This window comes from Mus pahari, chromosome 3 (assembly GCF_900095145.1).
Source record: "Mus pahari chromosome 3, PAHARI_EIJ_v1.1, whole genome shotgun sequence".
Taxonomy (NCBI): Eukaryota; Metazoa; Chordata; class Mammalia; order Rodentia; family Muridae; genus Mus; species Mus pahari.
Window position 1 is genome coordinate 124,883,624 of NC_034592.1, and position 19,162 is coordinate 124,902,785.

General features: G+C 40.7%; 1 protein-coding gene across 4 annotated transcripts in view; it reads left to right on the forward strand.

Moving 5' to 3' along the window:
• Positions 1-19,162, forward strand: part of Macrod2 (mono-ADP ribosylhydrolase 2) — a 1,928,923-nt gene that overhangs the window by 1,748,250 nt on the left and 161,511 nt on the right. For all 4 annotated transcript variants that reach the window (XM_021192060.2, XM_029536733.1, XM_029536732.1 and 1 more), the window contains exons 10-11: positions 2,235-2,279; positions 9,475-9,558. In XM_021192060.2, coding sequence (XP_021047719.1) covers positions 2,235-2,279; positions 9,475-9,558 — 129 coding nt within the window. The remainder of the gene's footprint in view (positions 1-2,234; positions 2,280-9,474; positions 9,559-19,162) is intronic.

Here is a 19,162-nt window from a genome sequence, read left to right on the forward strand (position 1 = left end):
AACTCACTCTGTAGACCAGGCTGGCCTGAAACTCAGAAATCCTCCTGCCTCTGCCTCCCGAGTGCTGGGATTAAAGGCGTGCACCACCACTGCCCTAAGACAGTGAAAATAAGATCCATGAAAAATAATACAGTTAATTCAAACTTACATCAAATAGATGGTCTGGAAAACATTCACAGACATTCTTTCTGATTCAGCTGTCTCTTGTCTCTCTCAGTGGAACCTGCATCAGAAAATGCAAACTTCACCTTGAAGGGTATAAATGGAGAGAGAGAGAGAGAGAGAGAGAGAGAGAGAGAGAGAGAGATTCACTAGCAGGAATGAGGCAGATGGAGGAAGCTAATGGAAAATACTATGGATTATCCTCCAAATGTCTGTGCTCTAGAAACTTGGTCTTCAATCTAATGCCATTGAGATTCTAGGCCATTTTACAGATAATTAGATCATGTGGGCACTCCCATAGAAAGACATTAATGTGGTCCTCACAGGGCTGGGTTAGTGCTCAGATTCTATACCTATAGGATAGAGATAGAGAGCTGGGTCTTTTCCTGCTATCTTACTTACTATAACGTGTGCATGTGCTTATTTAGTAATGCCGTCTGCCATATCATAATATAGCCAGCGGTGCTCTGTTCAGAGGCCTGAACAGACGGGACCTTACTATCTTATACTTGTATCCCCCCAAACCATGAGCTAAATATCCCTCCCGTATCTGTAAAGAGCCCACTTCAAGTATTTTGTTATATCAACATAAAATAGACTAACATCAATAACACCTGAGGAAAGAGAAAGTAGTTGAGGGCTGCCATCTGTCTAGGTGATGACACAAATGTCACAGGGTAAGGAAGCTACTTGGAACCAGATATTGTTGACCTTAAGTATCAGAGAGAAGCATCAGTTTTGCTCTTTTCACGGGGGGGTGGGGTGGGGGGGAGGTGTTATTATGAGGCTGTAGACCAGAGTGGAACTGGCAGCCACATGTGAGTGGAAAGTGTGTCAGAGGAAGAAGACAGAAGGAGCAATTGGGAAACCCCCAAGACACATAATTCAGAGGAATTATCCGAATGGAGTGCAGTAAAGTAAGCGGGAGAACAACCATAGAGGTGTTGGCTCGTGTTTAGTGCCTGGGCTGCTGTGAGAAAACACCATACATAAATGGGGAGGCTTATAAAACAGACATTTATTTCCCACAGGCCAGAAGGCCACTTCTAGAGCCTGCTATAGCCCATGTTCCTTACAGAGAGTACCTTCTTTCCACTCCTTAATGGAAGAGCAGGGACTGAGTTTCAACTTGACTTCTTCCTTAAGGTAACAGATCTCATTCACCAGGGGGTCCACCTTAGTGATATAATCATCTTTCAATGATCATGACTTTGGGGATAAGACTCAACAAATAAAGGGATGCCACACATTCAGACCAAGGTAATAGATATAAGGAGCATTCAAGAAGAGACACAGCAGGCTGCAAGTTCACAGGAGTTAAGTTCAAGCAGTTAGGGTACTATGCAACTGAGGTGGGAGGATTGAGAGTATTTTTTTTACATGGCATCATTACAGCCTTGGCTATACAGGATGACCATTTCTTCACACACACACACACACACAACACACACACACACACACACACACACACACACACACACACACAAAGAGAGGGGGTAGGGTAGAGGAGAAAGAGAAAAGGAAATGAGTAACCCAGCAAACATGCCATCATAGTGCAGATGAATCATACATCCCTGTCCATTTAGTGTTATTCTGGGAAGTGAAGGGGATTGAACAGGAAGGAGACCACCAGTAGAGTCTGTGGGAGCAGGTGGAGGAAGATCCGCATTAGCTCAGAGCAGCGCTTCTCCCAGCAGTGTGTTGAGACAAATGTCGCTGGGTCCACTGTGCTGACATTGGAGTCCAGCACACATGCTGTCCGTGAGTGTAGACTCAGGGGACTTAAAGTTTGTGGGTAACACTTTCGAATAATTGAAATGACCAATGTGACCACACATACTTTGTATAAATAAAACAAATCATGGTCCTTATATGTTGTCATAACCAGGAATATAACCTCTGGTGTTAAGTTCTGCCGGAAGAGTACACTTTCTTCAAGCTCCAAATGATGATCCTGAACAAATGGCTGTTTCTGCTCTCCCTTTGTGTTTCTTTTATTATTTGATGAGTCAAATTGGACAGTTCTGTTGTTTCTTACTTTGATGTTAGTCTTACCTTTCCTTTTCCAATAGATGATAACAATGAAGGAACTGATGCTGACATGAAAGAAGATTCAGGTAATAAGATTGTAATTTTATTACTTGGGGTAAAGTAGGGAACTTACTCAAATCGTATAATTTTTAACAAAAGACAGAATAAGATTAAGAAAATAGAAAATTTTAAATGTGTGTTCAACGTCGTAAAATAGGAAGGCAGCCATAGTAACTTTTAGCCAAATATAGTTACTATGTTTGAGTAGTAACTTTGAAGTTTTTGCAAGAGTAGAGGAACAAAATAAAAAAGAAAGAATGAAAGACAGAATGGGAAGGAAGGAAGGAAGGAAGGAAGACATTTTGTTAGCATAGCCAGCCAATTTGTAAGGAAACCATCACCACATCCTTGTCTTCAAGTCAACAGTTTGCTTTGCTAGTAAGCTGTGACTGAGGAACTCCAGAGCAAAGGAGGTTTATTCATCCGCTTCTCTAAGATCTGGGCCTCAAAAAGACAGGTTCTGGAGTCTTCCAGAAATTCTTATCTTCTTACCTGGATGGTGACTGGTCTCAGCTATGAAAAACAGAAGCCTTATTGGGAGAAATTTCTGAATTTGTACAAAGAGATCGAGACAATCTGGAAGGCATTCCAACATGGCAGCCATCAGATTTCACCTTGAAGGAGTCAGTGAGCCCAGGAGATGCTTCACCTCCTCAAGGTCAAGGTTTAGAAATCACATAACATGGCTTCCTCCATTCTACATGGTGGTGGTTCTTCACTGCTCATGAAACCTCAGTTGTTCCTGTGGCTATCTTTGATGACTATCCCATAGTACTTACTGTTCTCATTATTAAGATATATCCTAACCATTCAAGAAAGACCAGGATCACATGGGAACCTGTTGGTTAAAAGTGTAAGTTCTGGCCTAAGGGAGCCATTCAGTGTGTCCTTAACCAGTGATTCATGAATCCATAGACTTGAATGCAGTTCTAGCTATACCATTTGTTAACTTTTAATGTCTTTCTATCATATTCAAGGGTCACTTCTGGGGCAATAATCCTCACCATATTCTTTCACATAGAAGACTCAATGAGATAATATACCTTAAATGCTGTACACAGTGCTTAGCTCTCTATAGAGCTACACTATGCTGTTACTTTCTGTTGTCTTTTTCTCATCCATGGAGATAATTATATGATTAAGAGAAGTGCATTCTCCATTTCAATAGTCAAAATGCTTATGCCATGAAATAGGGCCAGCTTTCAAATTTTAAAACAGATATCTGAAAGACTTTAGTCTTGAGTGTCCTACAGTTTAGTGCTAGAGCATCCTGTAAATTACTGATAATCTTAGTCTGAAAAGCTCCATTTAACAGAGCTTCAGATACTGATGTCAAGGATCTCATTGACTGAGAGTTGATTAAAACAGACATTCTCTGCATTTGTTTAATTCTGTCCCTCTTGTGGTGACCCACTCACTGAATAGAGAAATAGCATCTGCTCCCTTCTTAAAAGCTCACTGAGTAATAACTCATGCCTTTTTTCTACTCTTCTCCAGTCTAGACATGTCTGACTTGTAAGATTTCCTTCTCTCCACAAAGGCAATGGACTCAGCTAATAGAAGTAGATGAAGTATCTGAAAGTTCCAAGCAGGAATGGAGGGAGCAGAGGAGAGACTGCAGGAGCACCTCCTGGCTCCCTGCCTATGTTCCCTCAGCACCTATTCTTGGCTCTGAATGGAAACTTTCTAATGATAGCTTTTATGGCCCCCAGATGAGTATTTTTCTCTATTCATGAAAGAAAACCCAATATACTGGTGAGCTAGTTTCTCCAGAGTAGCTCTCCAACCAATGATGGGCGAAAAGTTGATTTCCCAGGATTCCTGTGGAGAGGGTGTAGCTCAGTGAAAGTCCTTGTACAAGGACTTTGATTCAATCCCCAGATACACCACACACACATGCACACACACACACACACACACACACACACACACGCACACACACACACACCTAAGACATATCTGAGACAAGTTGTAGGTTATGCTATATTAGTATGGTCCAGTAGAAATCGATGAGTTTCACATGTAATTTTATATTTTCTAGTACTTCCATTAAAAATAAATAAATAAAATTAGCTTTAGTAAAATTTTATGTAGCACAATCATCCAAAAACATTATCATTCCAACATGTAATCAACAAAGAAATTCTGTTACATACCTTGTCTAAGTTTTAATACTAAATCTTTGACATCCATGCATATTTTGTATCCATATCTCAGTTCATATTAAGCCAGCACATTTAAGTCCTCACTGGCAATGTTTATATGGCTGGGATATTAAATAGCCTGATTCTAGACCCTCACTAAGAAGTCTCCAATAGAGTTGAGTCTATGATGCCCATGCTAGGACTTATCATGAATATATGCAGAATTGTCTGTCTTCCTTTTCCTGTCTTGATCCTGTAGTCCTTTTCTAATATTTCCTGAGATAAACTCTCAAATTATCTACCTGTACTCAAAACACTGTCCCAGCATCTGTACCTGGGAGAGTGTAAAACATTCTCTAAGACAAGAATGCCGCTTGATTTTTGTGAAAAGTAAATCCCAAGATAAATTGTTTTATAGAAACTTCAATCTTTACGTCCATGGAGTTTGCCTTATTTCTAAAAATCTGTTCTAGACTAAATCGCATGGGTCCAGTGTTATTCTTAGTTATTCTCATGCATTGACTTGCACGAAGTGTCCTTGGAGGATTTTCAGCCCTAGGGACTATCCCTTCTCAGCCAGCCGTATGTGCCCATGGATCATTTGCCTCAATGCTACAGGTACACATTTCTAGGCAAAGGGACTTGACTTCTGAAGTAGAGTTAGCTAACTCCCCACATCAATGACTCATTTTAAAGAAATTACCGAAAGGCAAGAGAACTCCGCAAGCTAGAATCAGCATTTTAGGCGTGGAGTATTATCATTTCTGATTGCAGTTCAATCAGATGTCCAGGGAGTTCTGCCATCAGCATCTGGATGAGTCTGACTCAGTGGCCCATGATGCCAAGACAGAATAGATGTGGGCAGCTAGCTTCCATCTCCTAATGTTTGAGTGTCGAAAGCATGGGAGACTCGTGTACCAGATAGTCCATAGCGCTTCAGCTAGCACTGCCAGACATGGGTGTGCAGGTTGACTTTATTCTAATCTCACAGTCCTTGTATGCTGGCCTGCAAGATGAGCCAGTGCTTCCTCCTAAGGCCACTCACTTCTGCCTTCCCTCCACCATGCATCATCTCTTTAGGCAGAGGTCAGAAAGCTAGAGAGATGATTAAGAGTACAACTAACCTAGTGAAGGGCTACTTGAGTTACTCAACTTAATAACAGATGCTCTATCTAAATGCAATGAAGTGCTTCTCACCTGGCTCCCTGGGGGATTGGAGTTGTGATGGGAGGCTTCTAATGCTTCTGCAGATGTGATAATATCCGCCATGCACATTTCAGAGCTACCACTGCAAGAGTTGGGGGAAAGACAGCACAACTGATTGATGTGAGGGAGCTCAGGTCTGGCTTAGCACACCTCTTAGCACACCTGATTTCAACTGGGCATCCACCTGTGCAGATCACTGGACGTGCATGAGTTTATTTCATACAACAAAGAAGACTTTCATGATGGAGGCTTCAAATAGTTGCTGCTTAAATCGTACAGCCAGAATTTGAATCCAAGTTTGACTTACCCCAGAATGCCTGAGAATAACTTTCTGCTCTGGTCTCCAGACCTTAAGAGTAAATGGAGGCATAAGAACCTCAAATGGAGTTGATAGATCTTCAAGGTGACATTCTGCACTTAAGAGGTAAAAGAAGCAAGTTGTCTTAAACACTTAGAAATTCTTTTTAGCCCTTTAATCAGCCATAAGTTGGGCATGGCAAATGGTTCCCCATGTCCTTCCATCTCCATGGCCACACACTCTTTACTTGGACCAATCTGAGCCAGCAGAGCTCTACCTACATCAAGTACCACAATACTGCTTGTCTGGGGGAGGGGAAGGGTATCCATAAGGGTAGGAGGTATCCATCCTACGGCTAGGCTCTGGAGTCCAGCCTTTGCCAGAAGCAGGCAACCTAAAACAGTGCTTATTAAGAAAGCCCATGGCATTGTTTTCAAAGAGAAACAAAATCAGCTTCTTCAGCTCCCTTCAGACCAAGAGGGAGTAACTCCCCTGCTGAGCCTCAGGTAGAAACCTTTGCACAGAGGTCATGTTTATCAGTGACTTTTATCTGAACATCCCTTGGGCAGCAGGAAATGATCAAATATGAATTTCTCCCTTGCCCTTATATGCAGCAAGCTCCCTTGTCCACCAAACACCTGTAGTTAATGATAGAAAATGTTAGTATTCGGGAGTATTATGATATCTTTAAATGTAGGCAAGCAGATGTCTTTGAAAAAAAATCTCCCCTAGACCATAAGAATTTCTATTAAGTTGAGAAATCACAAATTTGGAATGCAATTATCAAAACCCTTGGTGTAAGCAGCCCTGATTTGAAGTTGCATTTTCATCTTTGGAAACTCTCATCTGGCCCCAAGACAGAAGCACTCTTCAGAGTCCAATGGCCTAGATCCTCTAATGGTGAGATCACAATGTCACCTTGCCCGTTTTGTGACTCCATGGACTGGATATTTGTATGCAATGAGCTGTTTGAAAGACCTCATTTCTGGTTTTGCTGAAACATTCTAAAGGGTCAGCAAGCATGTCACACCTGTGACAGAAGTCAGAAGTCACTAATGCAGTCATTGGCAATATTTTTCCTCCTGGCCACCATAATGACCTCAGCCAGGACTGACTTGTGACCACGTAAAATCTTGCTCCTGCTCCAAACCTTTGTAAACTGTGATGCCAAAAATTTGAGTAGCACTTCTATCAAATGTGTTTTGTAAAATTGTTGTTCTGTGTCTTTCTTAATAATTGAGAGAGAATGGGGGAGAAATGAGTTAGACAGAGTTCCATAGTATAATTTTAGAATTCTGGAATGAGCGAACAGCTGCTGAGAGAATAAGAATTATGCATAGACCTATTAGGTCTTAGACTTAAAGAAAGGACCAGTGAAGCAAAAATAAAATAGACTCTAAAATGAAATTCTCACTGTACTGCTCAGCACCAAGGATACATGAGGGATTCAAAAAGAGAAGTGCCCTTTGCTTACAGAATTTAGAATTGGTTGCATGTGTATATAAGTGTACAATAAAGACATAAACAAAGGAGCAAGGTAACTCCAGGTCCAAGTAGCATGTTTTTGAAAAGCTTCACTTATAGGCGTTTTACATTATGGAACTAGGGAAAGCTTTTCTAGGGTGGGGTTGGTGGAGGTGGGGCTGAATTTAGCCTGGAAAACAAAGTAAAACAACAACAACAACAACAACAACAACAACAACAAAAAGACCCAAAGTAGGCAGAAGTGTGATGGAGATACTGGAGTAGGGATAGCAGCAAAAATCCTGAGGCAAGAATCAGCCTAACTGTGGTTCAAATATAAAGATAAATTAAAGAGGGGCTGGAGAGATGGCTCAGCAGTTAAGAGCACTGGCTCTTCTTCCAGAGGACCCAGATTCAATTCCCAGCACCCATATGGCAGAGCTCACAAGAGTTACAGATAGTTGTCTGTAACTCTAGTTAGAGGGAACCCTATATCTTCCGTAGCTTCTATGAACACTGCACACATGTGGTGCACAGACATACATGCATTTAAAACATCCATGCATACAAAATAGAAATGAGGGAAAAACAAAAGGCAAATGAAAGATGAAACTATAGATGCCAACAGGGCCACATGGCACATTACGCTCTGGAGAAGAAGTAGATGAGGATGTCACCCTAAGTAGGGATTTCAGACAGGTGAGCACCCCACATCTGATTTATGTTTTCAAAGCTCACTGTGTGGAGAAGCAGAAGGACAGTTCTTAGAAGAGGAGAGCAGAAGGCTAGAGACAAGAGAAGCAGCGGGAGGTGCTGCTGACCCAAGTGCCAGCACAATTCCTAATCGATGGGTTTAGGATATGTTAGAGCGGAGATGGCAAGATTAGTTGGCTTGGGCAGCAGGTGAGCCTAGGTTTGGATGGTGATACCTAGGTTTTGGTTTAAACTGGTTGGTTGATAGTATGCAATGCCATCCAGACGTAGAGTACCACAGAGAGAAGGTAGTCCACCTAATGTGTAGTTCAGACTGCTTTTAGGTCATGAGATTCCTGATATGGGTTGAGTGAAGAGAAACCATTAGGCCTTGGGGGGTAGTGAACTTAAGCCCCAGGCCTTGCATGGAATAATAGTAAGCCTGCCTTTGAGACCTAGGACCTGGGAAGAAGGTCATCTGATAATGACTCTAACCTTAGTTGAGGCCCCAGTCACCCCACAAAGAGTACCAGGATCCCAGAAAATAGATTTCATGGGTTCCCCATTAATGAAAGTTTAAAGGTAGATAGACTATTGAGGAGTTCATTGGCATAGGCCAGAGCATCTAGTCTTAGAGTGCAGAAGGGGTTGTTACTGGGTTGAAAATGGAAGGGGAAAGCAATGGAAGGCATCCAGCCCCAAAGGAAAACCATGCAGCCAGGAAGGCAGAAGACACTGACCTCAGGAAGAAGATGAGGCTGTAACTCGGAGCTGGCAAACATTCTAATCAGATGGGGGCGGAGTGAGAGATGTTTTGTCAAACTCCCTTCAGTTTTTACTAGCCCCTGTGGGTAGATTGAAGAAAACATTGAGGAAGTTGTTAAACACAATAGTTTAATTGGGTACATATGAGAGAGCTGCTTGGATTCTAGATTACAAAAGAGGCCTATTAAATAGAAGAAGTGTCTTTTCCAGTCCTCCTGTTCCCTCAAAAATGAGGTGACATTGTATTTCTTTGCCCTCCTTGGAGGACTAAGAAGAAAAGTATAATGGCACCTGCTAAGTCATGAAATAAAAAGCAGAATGCCTTGGACTTCCTATGGAGAATTATTCAAATTTTTAATAAAGCATTTGTGTATGATTTAGCATTTGAATGAATCATTAATGGTGTCTACAGAAAGATACTAGAGCTTAAGTTTAAGTCTGTATAGTAGGATGAAAACTCCAAGCTCCTTGCCAAAATTTATTTCAGCCACATTGACAGATGGATCTATAGTTAAGACTTAATTAAGTGTGTGTGTGTGTGTGTGTGTGTTGGACAGAGGTTACTAAAGAGAAACATCTTTAAATTTTAACACATTCTGAATCTTACTGGTAAATATTTAACTAAGAATTAATAAATCTTTGTACTTCCAGAAGGGCCAGAGCCTAAAGGGCTTTCTCCACCCCACAAGAAGAGCAAAGCAAAGAAACCAGAAAGTTCGAAAGACTCCAGTGAAGGTGGGTTCTGTACCTTGAAGACAAGCTTTCATTTCATTTGTAAATTATGTGTATACTTCCAAATTTAGGTATTCTTACAGGTTTAAAAAATGCCACAGAATAATTATACTATGCTTTCCTAATATGTTCAGTATCTTTTGTGAATATGAGAAATCAGATTTGTCATGTTAAAGAAAAAGAAAAATATAGGTTTTACAAAGTCATGTTTTCTGCATGGCGTATTTTGCCCTTCTATAAGGTGCAATTGTGTGAGTTGTATTACAAACAAGGTGTTCTCAAACCATGTGGCCTACACATGATGACCAATGCTGTGGCTATTGTCTTGTTGGGATCCTCTGTTTTTGTCATGAAGATGTTTTTAGGGATTCCAGAATCAAACCTCAGCAAGATGCTGCAGAAATCTTGCTTCTATTTTTCTACGGGCCATTGTATCTGGGCATTTTACAGTGAGTGGGCAAGTCCTTCTGGGCTAAGATTTCTGAAGAAATGGTGCTGTTTTGAGTAGCCCTAGCACAGTGTACAGTCATGAAAATTTTCTCTGAGAAGTGGATGGAGTGCGTTTTCCTTGTATAACTTCTGAACATTAGAATACATACATCTTCTACCTCCTTGCCCGGAGTTCCACTTCTTAGTGAAATGAATAGTTGGACACGTTATTGCTGTCACTTTAGGTCTTGATGAAGATCCTCTTCTTCTCTATGGAAGAAGAAGCATGTATTAATCAAAGGGAAGGCTGTGAAGATTACAAAGGAGGGGCGTGGGAGACAGCGCATGCGCAGGTGAAAAGAGAGCACAGAGGAAGGGGGATTCCTAGGAAGAAGTTTCCTACAGCTTGAGAAAATCTAGGAAGGCCCAGAGGAGCAAGGGCTTACATCAGGGGAGCTTGGCCACAAGCAGGAATGCCTGGGCTCTAGCTTTTCCCTTGTTCTATCACCACTACAAACATCAGTATCAGCTAAACACCGATCCCTAATGTGGATCTCTAAGTGCGGCCACAGGATGCCATCACCCAGCTTCTAACGGAGCTGCACGTTCTTGCTAGAAAAGAGGGTAGCTTAAGGAACACACCTCCATGACCGTGCCGCGTTCTGGCAAATGTCGGGGACCAGCTGATAGATAAGGGCAATGCGCTCAACCTCCTACAGGTTAGACCCAGCTGAGAAGGCAGAGCTGTAAAAAAAAGTGGGATCAGGATACTGGCTTCATTCACAAGCATCTGTCCAACCTGCCCCAGATTGGTCTCTCATGCTGGGTTTCTCTTTTGAATTGGTGACCTCAATACATGCAGAACAGAGTAGGCCAGCTCTTAGGGCAGCTCTTCTCTGTCGGCAAGTGAAGTTGAGATCAAGGTGAGGCGGGGCTCTCCCTTCTCGCAGGATTACTAAAGAGAGAGAAATGGGAAGGGGCACAGCAGAGGATGGTCCCAGGTTTGAAGAATGAGCATTTCCTACAAATGGTAACAAATAAAATGAGGAGTGGTTAGCAGAGGTCTGGCATTCTGTTAGTGATGGCAATCACACTTATAAGCATCTCAGTCAGAAACACGCTAGGCTAAGCACTGTCCTCACTCACTAAGATGTGCTTAGGTAGTTAGAACAACTTGCAGAACACTTAGAATCCGGGTGAAGGCCAATAGCAGGCCTTGACAGTGTCTGAGGAGACTAGGGAGAGAATTCTCCTTGTTTCAACTTCATCTTTTCTAGGCCATCTCTGAAGATAAGGCTTTTAAAGAGTTGGGACAAAACTACAGGGTTTTTGCTTGGTTGTTTGGTTGTTTGGTTGTTTGGTTGTTCGGTTGGTTGTTTGGCTGTTTGGTTGTTTGGCTGGTTGGTTGTTTGGTTGGTTGGCTGGCTGGCTGGTTGGTTTTCCTGAAGAGGATACCCCTTACAAGATGGTTGCCAACCTATGCATAGTTTCCATTGAAGGTGGTTTTCCAAAACTGGAGTCTATTGTCAGTATAAAGTATAAAATATAAACATGCTGTGACTTATTCTTCCAAGCTACTCCTTGTGACTCCTTAAAGATTCTTTTTTACTTCCTCATAAAGTTGCTTTGTTCAGGAAATGTCATCTCCTAATCCTAATATGACTCAGTGGTATAGTTTCCCCACCTCCAAATATATGATTTGAGAATTAGCTCTGAGTCATAACGTCTGGGAGGATAATGTGGTAACTATGTTTGTTACTAGGGACATTCTGACAGTAATATCATGATGAAATGTAAACATTAGTTGCTCTACAAGCATGGGGATTATGCTTTAACCCTATGACAACCTCAAAGGCAAATAAAATTAGTAAATCCCAGAGAAAGGATGAAAAGAGGAAGTGAATCAGACCAGCAGGGGCTGATGGCTCAGGATATGACTCTTATGCATTGGTGTATCTATTTTGACATTTTGTATCTATTTTGATAGTGTATGTTCCTGCACCCATACACGTCACTGTTCACACTTTTCATTCCCCTCGTAGTCCAGAGAAGGGGCCAACTTGTTATACATGCCTGGGCAGGGAGCACATTGCAGTATAGACTGTGCTCCTTATTTCTGCTATGTGCCCCTGGTTTAGAGCTTGCAATAGCTTCCAGCTTAGTGTTCTCTCTCCCCACCATCCTTCCAAATCCTTCTGGCGTTCTCTTCCTTAGTCCCCTATTGGACTTGCCAGCCTCACAGTGATGGGTGGTTATCAGCTCACATCCTCTGAAAGGCTCAAAGGAAACAAACTCACTGGTTTTTCAGTGTGGTTTAATCGTAACAACTGTATTTAAATTCAGAATTCAGAATTTTCTTTGTACTAGGAATTTTTTTTTTTTAAGCACAGGCTACAAATATTTCTTGAACCCAAGTGCATTCAGTCAATTAATGCCATTTCTTTTCCTTCGGAAATGACATAGCATACATAACCCTTTTCCCTTCAAAATTTTGGAAGTTATTTTTAGTATTTTAAAAATTGTGTATGCTGGTGTCTGCTTGTGTGAGGATAAGTCTGTGTGAGTGAGGTGCCCACAGAAGCCAGAGATGTTGGTTTCCTGGAGCTGCAAACACAGGCAGCTGTGAGCATCCAGACATGCTTACATGGGGCCCAAACTTGGGTCCTCAGGAAAAGCAGTATGTGCTTTTAAATGCTGAGCTGTCTTTGTGCACCCCAGCGCAAGTTTTGTGTAAGAGGAAATTAAAACACCAGTATAGCTTTAGTTGAAGCATTATTATTTTAGTAAATATTTTATTAAAATATTGAGCATCAAAAAACTCAGTTTCTGACTACACCTTTACACTTGGACTTTTTAATACAAAAGGTTTTACAAAAACAAAACTATTAGACTGACAGCTCATGACTACATGGCAATACCATGACATGATTAACATTATTGGTGGTTTCAGACAACTAATTGAATTTCTAGCATCTGGTAATACACCCAGAAGCTGACACATCTTACCAATTGTTTAATATGTAATATATTAATTATATTATATTAATATATGCATAACATATAATTATATTAATACTATATTTTAATATTAATATTAGTTTATAACTTTAATATTTAGTAATTTAAATATATTAATGTTGTTATAACTAATATTATATATTAAACATATATATACACACACACATATATATATATATATATACACACACACACACATGTGGTTAATGATAATTTTGTTCATTCCAACTCCTAATATTTTTTCTCACAAAATAATTGGAAGAATTGACACCATTATGGAAAAACACTCTTCCTCAGTCCTTGAGAAAAAGATTGTAGCCTCTCTTTGGTGAAAATCTGTCTGACTTTATTATGCGGTAAATGCACTTAAGTTGATGTTCGTATTTTTTCTGAATAAAAAGTTGAATGTGATGTTGTAGCGTTTCAAAACTTTCCCTCAAATTGTACCTATTCTGTGCCTGTCGGAACGTAATTTCCCATTTACTTGTCGCTTTACCCCCTCCCCCTTGTCCCTCTCCTTCCAGCTATTTTGGCCTGTGCTTTCAATATGATGCGTTTAGATACACCGTTCCTTTTTTTTTTTTTTTTTTTTTTGATTCATGGATAGGTATCTTTTGTTAGTTTTAAAATCCACACTTCTTTCCTCACCAAATATTAAAATATTACTCTATTACTGCTGTTTCTGGACTCTGACCATGTTGTGCTTCCCTCTGCCCCGACTCCCCCCCCCCCCCCCCACCCCCCCCCCCAACACACACACACTCACTCACTCCTTTCCTCTCTTCTTTCTCAGATGCCCTCTGGTTAATTTTTCAAGTCTGTTATGTTTTCTAATTTTCTACTGATCTCTATTCAATGTAATGTTTAGTTCAACAAATTTCTCAATACAGTACCCCCTGATTTTTTTTTTTAACGTTTTATTTGCAACTACATTTAGGTCAATAGTGACTTAAAATACCACTTTCCATAATCTGTGTCTCCTTTCACTGCGCATGTCCACTTCTTCATTTGGCTTCACTGCGCATGTCCATTTTTTGTCTGCTTTCACTACGCATATCCCCTTACGTGCCTGGTTTCACTACATGTGCTGTTCTGTGGCTTTTGCTTCTATAAGATTATGTTTGCATTAATTCCCTTCTTCATCTTCTTTTGGGCATTTTCTTGGACTTTCATTTGTGGGGAACTTTTATAGTCAGTTTATGAGCTTTTTTTTTTACATCTGGCTTTCTGATTTTTCTGAAGATACCAATTTAGGAAGACTTTAAATACATATCTGACCGAACAGTTTTATTTGCTCATGTTTATGCAGGAGTAATTGCATAGACTGCATATAATGCTAAAGCTGACATGGGAAGATTTCCCACTACACTCATGATGCAAGCATGGCCTCTCTTTGCCTTACATCTTTGGCTCATCAAGACCCAAGTGATCCTCATCTGCATCATTGTCATCACCAAGGGCATATATTTGACATATACACATCAGGCCTTCATCTCAACCCACCAGGTTCAGAAACCTGAGCATAGCCCAGTAATCATGTGGCTGGCAAACCTCCAGGAATTACTTGAAACAGTGATTTAAAAAGAAATAGATAGAGATAGCACACACATACGACTCTATTTATAAATGCATGCATACCTATAAATGTACATACACATTATATCCTTAGTACATACACATAAATAGTCATGATTTGTTGTTTGTTTACTTTATCTTTTTCGTGTGTGTGTAATTGACCCAAGAATTATTCTTGGCAGAGGGAAATATTTGTGTAAACACATGTATGCTTGAGTATAATATATCATATATAATATATAGCATAATGTATAGCATCATATACCATATATCATACATATGATATATATGTGTATATATATATATATATATATATATATATATATATATATATACATTTATAAAATAAAAGCAGATTTTCATCCATAAAAGTTACTGGACTGCTGCCACCTTTCCATCATCGTTTTATATGCCGCACGATTATTTTGACTCCGGCTCTGCAGTTGTGTCTGCGGTGAATATTCAGCAAGTGTTCATGGATGCTCACTTTTCAGGAAATCTCACTCTTGTGTGATCCTAAATCAGCATTATATTGCACATTAAAATATGAATGATCTCTTCAGTCAGGTGCAATTCTTTGTGGAAACATTTTCAGAAATAAGAAAGCATATTAGTTTGAATATTCTGTTAGCATTAGAGTTATTAACTTTTACTGAAATAATTTTTTCTGAGTTCTTGAACATGTACCTCATATTTCCTAAGAGGCAGAATTTCCTCTCTGTGCTATTATTTCCTTTGCATATTAGAGTACTGTGTGACATGCTGTTTGGCGAGTGGCTGGACGGAAGGGGCCTTCTTTCTTGCAGGATGCCATCCAGCAGTTCATGCATTATATTCATAAGCATGATCTTTAATTTAATTTTTTTGACAAGTGCAGTGAAGGGTAAAATCAGGCAGTCATAATTCAGACTTTTCTATCACTCAAAGGAGCTCAGTGATTGACCAGCTCTGAGGAAGCAGAAACCAGGACGGCAGCTTTTTCACAAAGAAAGGCTTTGTCTCACCCTGTAGATTTAAAAATACTGTGACTTTAAACAAACTAAATGTCTGTGGAAAAAATTAGAATTCAATAAATGTTCCACTGCCATCTCGCTTTCAATTTACTCTATATTAGCCATGATCTGGGACCACTTGGAGCCTTCGTCTGTCAGCAGAATCAAGCAACAATTCATTTGGTTTATAGGCTCTGCCCCCCACAGTTCCCCATTCCATGCAGCCCTGGGCATGATGCAGGATTAGCACTCATATTCCAACCCAAACTTATAACGTTTCAGCATCATTGCCTTCTCTACCGTGAGATGGCTGAGCTTGCCAGGGGAGAGGAGCCACGTGTCTTGTTTGAACAAGAGGCATTCCAGTTTAATATGCCTGTTGTCATTGTCATTTGTCAGCACCATTCTCTCTCATGTTTGGAGCTATCCCACGTAGGTTGTTGATACGATATATGGTCCCTGCTACGCATAACTGCATGAAGAAAATATGAACAGACCTCTTACATTTTCAAATGCTGGTTTCCTGTTTGGGAAGTTTTTCTAACCTAGGGCTCATCTTCCTATGCACTAAAATGAAAGGAATAACCCTGCCTTTGTGTGACCCTAAGGAGACTTGAACGAGATGCTGTATAAAAATTACCCAGTGTTATATTTATTGGACTGAAGTTCAAGCTAGTGGGTTGAAACATAGTGATTTATAACAAGAAAAGTTACCTCCCACAAGAAGTGTTTATTAATCCTTGACACTGCTATTAATATGATCAAAAATTTTTGTAATGGCAGTCATGTTTAAAACACACTGACTCATTCTCCTGTGTCACCGGGCTTTCTCTCATATTTGCCTTAAGTTCATTCATTCGCCACCCCTCTCCCTCATACCACTGCATTAGTTAAAAATAGACCTTCTCCCTATCTGTTCTCTCTCCTTCAGATCTCCTCTTCAAATTATGCTTCCCAAGAAAGCACTTTATCCAAACGTTTTTACAAGTGCACAGAGTAGATTTTTTTTTCTACCTCCACTTATTGCCTCCAAAACTTCAGGGAGGGCACAGACTAGGTCAGAGAATGAAGGACAAGTTGTCTTTGGTTATGGGCATTCAAGCACACCTTGCTGCTGAGATAGTCATTGTCTACCCTCCAGGTCTCCTCCTTCTGTAAGGTGCTGGACCCAGGGTGCTCTCTCTGCTTATAGTCTCCTAAGTTAGTGTTCCTCAAAATGTGGATGATAAAAACCATCAAGGGGCATCATCTAAAGTCCCCTCGAGATGTTTATGAAGCCAAATGACTTTCAAACTGAGGTGGGGGTGTGCTTTCTGAAGTCTCAGTTAGCCTGTAATGCAAAATGGGTCGGACCCTCTGCAGTTTGGCTGAAAGATGGTACCAAGGCTCCTCACAGCATCCCTCCTCCAAACATGTCAGCACAGGTCCCCGCCATCCGGGTGGAGTTATAGTGGTGTCCCCTACTCTCATCTGCGATTTTACTTTCTGAAATTGTAGTCATGTTTAGCCATGGTCTAAAAATATCAAATGGAAAAAAAAATCAGAAATAAGTAACCTCATATGTTTTAAATAACTTTTACTGTAATGTGTACTGATGATCCTATTTCACAAGTCAGAATTTTTAACCTCTTATTGGATGTACCTTATACATTATTAACCAGGAAAATTAGCTGAGTGCAGAGATTATTTTACGGATTCTCATGCACTCATTTCCTCAAGAATGGTGCTTTTCTGCCATCACATTGTTGGTTTCAACCAGCACCTTCCCTATTAAGTGATGATGAAGTTGCTGTTAGCTGTGACTGTCACAGTCAGGAAATAGGGAAGAAGAAAAAACAAATGGAGAAAAGAAGAGGGGTTGGCTATGACCTTCGTGGCTTTGGGATTGGCTGACTGGGGCAACAGGGAAATGAAAAAAAAAAATGGCGGACACACATACAGAAGAGCTGGTATCCCAGGTCTCTAGGGGAGCAGTCGTCAGGGGAACAGAACCTGTGTTGGGGTTTTCTGTGCACACCGTCAAACTAGCACCAGAGGAAAGCCTTGCCATTTGCATGGGACCAAGCATTGGAGTTCCTGACATGGCCAGTCTCATGCCAGCCATACTCAGAACTGTTCACCCAGTATTTCATCTGCTCACCAGAGAGGAGGAAGCTGTCATAGATAGCTACTGGAAACAAATCTAATCTGGGAAACAGAATGCTAAATTGTACTTTTATCTCCTAATGCATTATAATCCTCCATGGAGTTATGTATGACATTTCTTTTAGATATCAAACTCTGAAAGCCTACATTAACATAAGACATTAAAAAAAATGATACTTTGTGAGCTCTTTCCCGTATGCCCAGCAAATATTTATATCCTCAGCTTCAAATCTCTAGAGTCATGATTTTCATGTTCACATGAACTTCTGAGAAGATATAGGGCCACCTATTCTGGTGATAAATGGTGGAAAGTTTCTTTAATTTTTTTTTAATTTATCATTTTATTTTGCATGTCTGAGTGTTTTGTCTGCAAATATGTCTATGTGCTACCTGCATGGCTAGTAACTGCAGAGAACAGAAGAGTGGGTCATGTTCTCTGGGACTAGAGTTACAGATGGTTGTGAACCACCATGTGGTACTGGCAACCAAACCCCTTCCATGTTTGAAGAATTCATCAAAGTTGATTCTCAGTAAGCCAATAAAAGAATAAAAGAAAAGATCTATTTAACAGATTCCTGCAGAGCATCCTTTATAATCATTTTAAAGGTGTCTCTTTTTAAAGTACTATAAATGCCCCCAGTTATCCGGACAATATTTGTTTAAACATTCAATTCACCTACTTTAGTCTAGAACTAAGGATGCTGTATTCATCATCCATGCCCATTTGCCTTTGTTTAATTGAAAACTCATTCCTTAGGTGTAGGAGTGCAGCATTGGAGTGACCCTCCCACATCACCGTGCTGGCATCATGACAAGAGGACAACTGAGGACTTGTAATATTAGGCACTAACTTTTCAAAGGACAGCAGTTTTGTGGGTGTTTTTCTCTTTAAAGGGGACTGCTTACAAAAAGAAACAGTATTGGATTTTCATATGAGGGTTTCCTTGTGTTCCGTAATCTCAGTTTCCTATCACAGTGAAACACTGCCTTCCTACTGTGCCGAGAGCCTTAAAATTGTCCACCTATATCAGAATTGGCAGGACATGGTCTCCTAAGGCCTAGCTCAAGTGTGGCTAGTCCTTCCTTACACTTGTCACTCTGTAGCCATCGGAGGCAATCTGTGGAAGGAGCTCATGCCCAGAGATCACTCTACCTGGTGTGATGCACAAAGACTCAGGCACACTGCCCTCCTTCAGCACAAATGCTAGCAAATCCACTGGGATCATTTGTAATTTTCCCATCCTGAGAATTCTCCACTCAGCGCTAATACCCTTTGGCCTTGGCAGGACAGGGAAGGCAGGTGGTTTGTGAGGAAATGGAGAGGGGGAAGGAGGCTGGTGCTCATGCAGGGGAAAGACAGGGTGGTTTTGCTACACACTCTTGCACAGCTGCAAACTGCTCCTCTAGGGAGACTTGCTCATTCTGTCTAAGGCAGCCACTGTGGCCAA